The 8,418-nt window shown below is 41.1% G+C and overlaps 1 protein-coding gene across 1 annotated transcript; it reads right to left on the bottom strand.

The window, feature by feature from the left end:
• Positions 1 to 130: 130 nt before the first annotated feature.
• On the bottom strand, positions 131 to 2,252 carry LOC144844806 (uncharacterized). The gene is made up of 2 exons (XM_078701873.1): positions 2,168 to 2,252; positions 131 to 1,252 (listed from the first exon to the last, which is right to left on the bottom strand). Exon 2 carries the CDS (start codon positions 1,237 to 1,239, stop codon positions 367 to 369), a length of 873 nt encoding a protein of 290 aa, XP_078557999.1. The 5' UTR covers positions 1,240 to 1,252; positions 2,168 to 2,252; the 3' UTR covers positions 131 to 366.
• Positions 2,253 to 8,418: the final 6,166 nt, after the last annotated feature.

The following is an 8,418-nucleotide window of genomic DNA, read 5'->3' as shown; positions in this document are numbered from 1 at the left end:
AGCGCAACACCCCTTCCCCCTCGCAATAAATAAAACAACATGAAAGTATAGGTTTTAAATTATGTTTATTCGACTCGGTATTCAATTCAGTGCAAACAAATTTACCATAATATTATACATGATGCGGCCTACAACTACTTCTGGATCGGCAGACATTAATCGTGGGGGAAATGTGTTTAGGCCTATTCAGAGAAAAGTTTATTTTCTGTAGTAGTACAGTCAGTTATTTTGTTTTTGAACGTAAAATATAGACTAAAAACCTGTTCACTCTAATTCTCGCCGGGCCACATACTGTAAAATTGCAATTTAAATCCTCTAGTAGGCCTACTCTTAATTGTTGCAACATTTAATATTAAAGAAATGTTCTTAATATCCAACAAATAACTCAATGGTGGATTCGGCATTTGGTATCGATAATGCAACTGCCATAACATTACGGTAAGTAGCAATACCTTTAGTACCCATAATGCCATTCGAACTGTTTTTATCGTCAAACCTACGGATTATGGGCCCGTATGATTCATTTTTACAAACAAACAACCCAGCTTGTGAACCAACGGCTACAGTACCGTTTGCTAAAACAGCAATACCACTGGCTTGATTTAAGAATTCTAGAGACGTTCCCGGGTGGCGACATCCACGTAGAGATCGGACAAACTGACCGTCTGGTCGAAATACTTGGATACGATTCTGGTCCTTATCGTTTACTAACACATTTTGATTTGAATCCAAGGCTATATAACATGGGGAAACTAAGTTTCCCTTTATCTCATTATATATGCCTAATTTGTTTAATAATTTCCCGTTTTTTGTGAGTCTTAGAACTTTTGCCGCGTAACTGTCCACTACATACACGTCTCCGGTTTCGTTTGAAACTACTAATCCTCTGAGATTCATCGGTGATTCCGCATCTCGTGGTACTGAAAAATCGAAAGTTACTTGACCCTCATCATCACAGACTATCACTTCTTTTGCGTTGTCATCGGTCATAAAAATTTCACCATTTTCGTTGCACGACATTCCCTTTATTTTTCTGTCAAGACCAACGGAAAAGCGGGAGAGAAATTGGCCTTGTTGATTGAACTTTATAATTTCATCAGTGGCGTTGCAGACAAGAATGTTTCCCTCGATGTCAAATTCAACATCAACAGGATCAGAAGTCGTTCTTCTTGACCAGTAGGTATCAGGTTCAATGGTCAGCAAGTGAGTGTTCTTATAATTCGTTGATGCCACAGCCATATTGCTCTTCAAACTTTTTTGGGAAAAAAAAACAAAAACACGATTTATACTAAAGCTAGTGGGTTCCCATGGACTCAAAACGCAAGTACATTGTGGCTTGATTACCACTAGGGAAGACGTTAAGCACAACAGATCAACGACGATCGATGGATTACTTGTCGCTTGTGGTAAGCACTCACTTGTGTTGCGGCTACGTCAATGTGTTTATTAAAGCTTGGTTCCCACTAGGACGCAACGCAAGGACGGACGCAACGCAAGCAAGTTGACCTATCACTATCGATCTAATTGTGATTGGTCAAATCACTTAAGCTTGGTTCCCGCTAGGACGCAACGTAAGGAAGTAGACGCAACGCAAGCGAGTTGACCAATGACAAGCGACAGTTCGAATAATCCATCGGTTGTGATTGGTCAAATACCTTACGTTGCGTTACGTCGTTGTGTTGCGTCTCTGTGGGAACCACGCATTACGTTGCGTTACGTACTTGCGTTGTGTCTCTAGTGGCCAACCAAGCTGTAGTAGCGCGACACAAGCGAGTGAACAAATCAGTTCTGATAATACATTGATTGATTGGAGTCAAGTAAAATGGGATTAGAAGAGTGCGAACCATCGAGCTTACGTAATTTCACCAAAACAGACGCGTTCTGAATTGTGATTGGTAACTCTCACTTGCGATGCGTCCCGTCGTTGCGTTCAGTGCAGGAACCAAGCATGAGGGTTGACCTATAAATCATACCTTTTAGGATTAGCGAACGGTCTTAAACAGTATAGGCCCTCTCTGAAATCTATGCCATAGGAACATCTCAATAAGGCTACGTGATGCGTCTTTAAAAAATAGTCCTATATATACTAAAAGCGGTGGTAGACCTACGTCCATGACTATACCTCTTAACGCATATAATATTTAGAATTATTCTAAGTACAACTTACTGTGTCAATAGAAATACACTTCTTTCCAATACATTGAAGAACTGAAAATGTTGTTTGCTACTCGGTGTTGTTATAATGCGGTATCGGTAACGGTAATAATATTATATAATAATGATTTCCTGGTTTATGACCCGACCGTTCTTTGTCTTTTAAAAGACACGGTAGTGCGGCTGCGGCTAGAAAATTATTGATTGATATATCAGATATATCATTATTAAGCCTATAGTATCATGGTTTATGCAAAGAATTGTTGTCTTGACTTTTGATATAGAGAATTGTCCTCGTATTGATGATAACCATTGATCCACATATTCTAGATCATAGTTGCGTAATGAATTGATTCATATTGCGTCTTGAAAGATCTTTGAACCGGATTCTTTCTGAAACAACAAATCGACCTATAAATGGAAAATTAATAATAAAGTCCAACGGTTAGCAAATGGATAGGACTATTAATAAATGGGCCTACACAAGCGGACATCAAGTTTACAGCAGTAGCCTATATAAGAATAAACAACGAATTGTAATTTCCGGGTTCTAAAGCTTGAATGCGGGTTTGACCCCGCGAGTTGACAAAAAGAAAGTTCGGATAATTTGCTGTGTTGTGGTCAAATTGCTTGAGGTAGTTTCGCTTACTTTACTCCATGATCTGACGATGGAGCATTCTCTACTTCTCTACGGAGCGCCATTTATGCCTTTATTAACTTCCGAAATAGGAACAGTACGACGGTAATGGTCCAGTGGACCAATGTAGTACCGGTGGAGCACAGTGATTTAAGTATAAATAAAGTCACTAACAAATACCTTTTGGTGTGTTAATGCACTCTGCTCCAGTGGACCAATTTTGGCGCACAGTGGAGCACAGTAAAATATTCACATACAAAAACATCGAGTAAAAGTACTTCTCGAATTAAAAAATATTTCAAACTTGGTATATAAAGTTCAATTCAGTTAATTCATCCGTAATGCAAAGGAGCAATTAGTTTCAAGCCATATCAGTGATTTTAATAACAGAAATGTTAATATATGTTCGATCGTATGTAATTAATACACTGTCCAGTTGATCCAATTTGGCGTCAGTGGAGCACAGCGAAATAGTCACACGCACAAACATACTTATGTAGTTCACAACAAATCAAACTGGATATAAATGTTCAATATCGGTTAATCCATCCGTAATGCAAAAGAAAAAGTAGTTTCAAGCCACATCAGTTTTGGGCCCATTTGAGTACAGTGTATTAATACGTAAAGATATTAACATTCAGTGACTTATTTCTATTTTATATCACTGTGCTCCACTGACGCCAAATTGGGTCCACTTGAGCACAGTGTATTAACATACGAAAAGATATTAAAATTCAGTGACTTGTTTCCATATCACTCTGCTCCTCTGGCGCCAAATTGGTTTCACTTGATGTATGTATGTATGTATTTAACATACGAAAAGATATTAACATTAGTGACTTTTATTTCTATTTTATATCACTGTGCTCCACCGGTGCTAAATTTGGAATTCAAGAAGTAGAGAATGCTCCATCGTCAGAATGACGCTCTGAATATACCTCGCCTACGCCTTGAGTTACGTTGTTATATAGCTCTCAGCAGAACGCTGTGGTTGCCACTAGAACGCAACGCAAGAACGTAAGCCGCAACGGAAGCGAATTGACCACAAGGAACGGTTCGAATAATCCATCGCTTGGATTGGTCAAATTTCGTTAAAGCTTGGTTCCCACTAGAGACGCAACGCAAGGACGTAACGCAACGTAAATGATTTGACCCATCACAAGCGATGGATTATTCGAACAGTGGCTTGTCATTGGTCAAGTCGTCTGCATTGCGTGTACGTCAAGTTGCGTTGCGTCTCTAGTTGGGAACCACGCGTTAATGTTCAAACGTATCGTATACCACACCGTGCTAGGTGTTATCGAAGATAAACTTTAGTTTATGATTACCGCGTCTATTTTTTGTTGTTGAAGCGCCGGTTACAGAACACGAACGACGTGGTGCCGCAGTGATATTGAGTAATAACAACGATAGCCTACTAGTACTACTGTACTTTCTCTAGCTAATGCCGTAGTGCGTTCAACTCCTAGATGTCCGAGTTCGTTGTGTAACATCCTGATTGACTTTTGTCTATATTCATCAGGCAAAACAAGCTGTCTAATAGGAGTGCCATCCGGTTTGATTACGTGTCTATATAGTATACCATCATGGATCTTCAGCCTATGGAATTCTCTAAAAATCTGGAAAAGTTCTTTATTGTCATCGGTGTATTCCTTAGCAGGTTTCCGACAAGCGGTTACTGCGTTGCGTACTTTATTAATTACTGGGTCTTTCGCCTCTCTCCAATCTATAGAATCTGGATTTATATCTGAAGCTAAGAATTCATTGGGTATTTCATCTTGACCCATGCCTAAGCAATATGCATAGGGTGTAAAGTTCCTATGTGGATTCTTCTTACCCGACGTTTCATTAATATTAACTGAGTTCCGAGCATAATATTGCATCCATAGCATCTTTTGAACATACTTGGAGTCTTGTTTCTAATAAATCCTTGATGTTTTGTTGATCTGAGATGTCCTTTGAGGCTGAGTTATTCAGTGTGGGACAAGGCGTCAGCATCTTGGTTGGTGCGACCAGGTTTATACTTGATTGTAAAGTCGAAATTTGCTAAGGCAGCAAGCCATCTATGTCCTGTAGCATCAAGTTTCGCGCTCGTCAAAACATAGGTTAACGGATTGTTATCTGTCAAAACTTGAGTTCCTTTTGCATGATCGAATAGTCACGAAATTGGTCGGTGACAGCCCACTTCAAGGCGAGGAATTCAAGCTTATGAGCTGGATAATTTCACTCTGTATCAGACTTCTGCTGGCGTATGCTACTGGTTTCAACTTTCCCTGAACTTCTTGGCATAAAACAGCACCAAGCCCGTCTCGACTTGCATCAATGTGAAGAATGAACTGTTTAGTAATATCAGCATAAGCCAGAACTGGAGATGAAGACAACTTATCTTTCAAAGTCTGAAAGGCATTTTCACATTCATCGGTCCATGAGTCACCAAATGGATCTGATGCTCGTTTCAAATCAGATTTCTGATGGTTGCGTTTCTTCACACGTCCTCGCTTCTGGGCATATCCGTAACCACTAGACAGGGCATGAAGAGGATTAGCAATCTTGGAGTAGCCTTCCACAAACCGTCGATAGTAGCCGGTAAGTCCTAAAAAGCTTCGCAACTCTTTTGCGTTAGTTGGACGTGGCCAAAACTTCACTGAAGATACTTGATCAGGATCAGTATGGATTCCTTCTTCACTAACAATATGGCCTAAGTACTTGACAGACTTGCAGAAAAACTGACACTTTTCTGGAGATACCTTTAAACCGTAATCATTTAGTCGATCTAATACTTTGAGGAGACGAGTTTCCATTTCTTCAGGGGTTTTGGCAAAAACAATTAGGTCGTCCATATACACAAGAACTTCTAAGTAATTCAGTCCAGACATACAGGTTTCCATGAGACGTTGGAAGGTAGCTGGTGCTCCTTTTATACCTTGCGGCATTCGCTCGAACTCATAAAAACCTACAGGACAGGTGAATGCTGTTCGCTCCTTGTCTTCCTCTTTCATGGGAATTTGGTAAAATCCAGATTTCAAATCTATGACTGAGAACCAGCTCGAGCCGCTTAAATAGTCTACTGTATCTTGAATGAGAGGCACAGTGTACTGGTCTGGAACTGACCTTGAATTTAGTAGTCGGTAATCAACACACATCCTCAAGCTTCCATTTTTCTTGCGAACAAGTACTATTGGAGAGGCATATCGGCTCCTAGATTCACGAATTACTCCATGGTCTAACAGCTCTTGTATGTGATTCTGTAAGTCTTTAAGATCAGCAGGTGATACCTTCCGAGTACGCTCACGGAAGACCTAGATCCCATTCATGCTTGGCAAAGACGTTCGATCTGGTTTCAAACTTCTCTAGTATGCGGGTCTTTATTTCGGGTGAAACATCTTGTCCCCACTTGATCGGCAATTTAGAGACAGTAACATCTTTACTAGCTGTACTGGACACATTAGTCATTCCACATGTTACATTACTGTTACTATTTACATCAGTCGAATAAATTGGAGAAGAAATCAAATCTGGGAGAGTTGCTTCCGCCAGCGGAGCACCCGTAGGAATATGGATATCATCCTTAGTTGAATTGTATATATTTACAGTTAGTTTACAAGTTGACGTGTGCGAAACCTCTGCTATACTTGCCACTGGAACTATACCTCGATTATTACCTCTACTGAGAGAATCTATAAGCACAGTCTTTGTGTTCGCAAACGGTTCCGTATAATACCTTGAACTTCCTTGGTCATACCTGCAGGAATGGTAGTCGAGCCTTTCGCTTTTACTACTCCCAACTTCCCTTCGCTACCTAATTGTGCTTCTCTGCCTTGCTATACAGTGTGGCGCACCAGGAATGCATATTTAACTTTTGCAAATATTGATTACCAGCATCTTTCTTACATCGTCGTCTTAAATTATCAAAAAGTCCAGTGTTAGTACCAATTATAATTTGGTGTTGTGCCTGTGGATTGTCTTTTATTACTAATGTTAAAGTTGAAAATGACTGTCGGGTGCCAGCAAAATGTTGGTTAAAGCCTAATTCTATCTTGGTCCAGCCAAGATACGGTATCTTTCCGCCTCCACCATGCCAAAGAACAAGGTCAGAAAGTGGATACAGATTTGTATTTAAAGACTCAAAGATGGAATTACTAATAACGGGAGATCCGCTGTCGAGGAGGCAAGGATGGCATATTCCATTAATGTAACAGACATCAACTATACTCTCTCCAACTAAACCATGTGGAATGTCACTATTCGGAGCTACTGATCGTCTGATGACATCTGGTCGCTCCTTCTCAAATGCCGTCTTCCGTTTCCCTGATGCAGTGCAGCTATCAGTTTTTCGTTCACTAGCTCTGGGTTCTGGCTATTCTGGCAACTACGTCCTTCTTCTCCACATTTATAGCAAAAGTATGGTCGGGGCCGTCTAGGCTGACGTGATTGGCTAGAAGAATTTGGTGGTGTTGTAGACTCAGTTGACTGTTGCTGGTAGCTACATGCTGAATTAGCCAGGAGTTGTTCAATCCTACCTAGCCTCTAGCCAAGTCTTGTTCTGACTTTCGATCATTTACTGCTTCAACCTTCGGCACATGTGCGATTCTAGCACCAATCGCCTTTGCCTTCTTGGTTTTCACTTGGCATTCCTCTTCCCATCTACGCACCTGTCCTAGAAGAGTCAGGTAGGTCGGTGCATTAACAACTTGATCTCGAAGATGCAGGTCTACGAGGAGAAGTTGGTCGAAGAGAGTTCCCTTCAGGAATTGCTTCAAAAGCGCCTGGTTGGCCTTGTCTGCTGTAATCCCTCCCTTTTGTACTATCTGCCTCAATGAAGACTGTAGTCTGGACAAATAATCAGAAGGCTTCTCACCTGCTTGCTGATCTAAACCCACAAACTGGTGATATAGTTCTTCTCCCGAAAGCGTAGTTCCAAACACCACCTCCAACGCGCCCAAGTAGTCTTTGGCGGTGGCTTGCGGGTTATCTTTCTTCAAGTCATCTATAATATCTAATGCTGGGGATCTTAGAGCCTCTCTCAGTCTTCTCTTCTTCTCCGATTGGGAGACTTCAGTTTCGGCTTCTTCTATCAGTGTTTTGGCTTGCGCCCGCCAAACATGGTATTTGTCCTCATCTTTTGACTTGTCGGTTGTGTGACCAGATAACACACGGAGCTTTCGGTAGTTGCTACCAAGCGAAAGTCTGGACAGATCAATTGCCGGTGAAGTGTTGTTTGTAGAAGCTGTTGGTGCCGGAGACGATGATACCATTGGTGTTGAAGTCACGGCTGTCTTCTTTAGGATGATGGTTCGCATCTCTATGTCTTCGGCTACCACAATCGTTTCTGGGATGTTCAGTTCTCTGACATGTATGGAAAGCTTTGCCAATACTAGCGTCTTCTGCCAGCCATGAGCATCTACCTCCTCTCGTCTGTCCACTGTTTCAGTTGGAAGCGACCCACACAGAGAAATATAAATTCTTTTTGTAGGAATTTCCAATTTTCGGCTGACTAACAACAAACATCGATCTACGGGGTAGTTTTTTTCCTCACACCACTCGATTCCGTACGAAACGTAGTCTGGCATGATCTTTTGTACACTGGCTCAATATTCCTTAAATTTCCAAGCTTCAATTGGGTTTCC

Source organism: Antedon bifida, chromosome 6 (assembly GCF_963402885.1).
Source record: "Antedon bifida chromosome 6, ecAntBifi1.1, whole genome shotgun sequence".
Taxonomy (NCBI): Eukaryota; Metazoa; Echinodermata; class Crinoidea; order Comatulida; family Antedonidae; genus Antedon; species Antedon bifida.
This window is presented reverse-complemented; position numbering and strand designations above follow the sequence as displayed.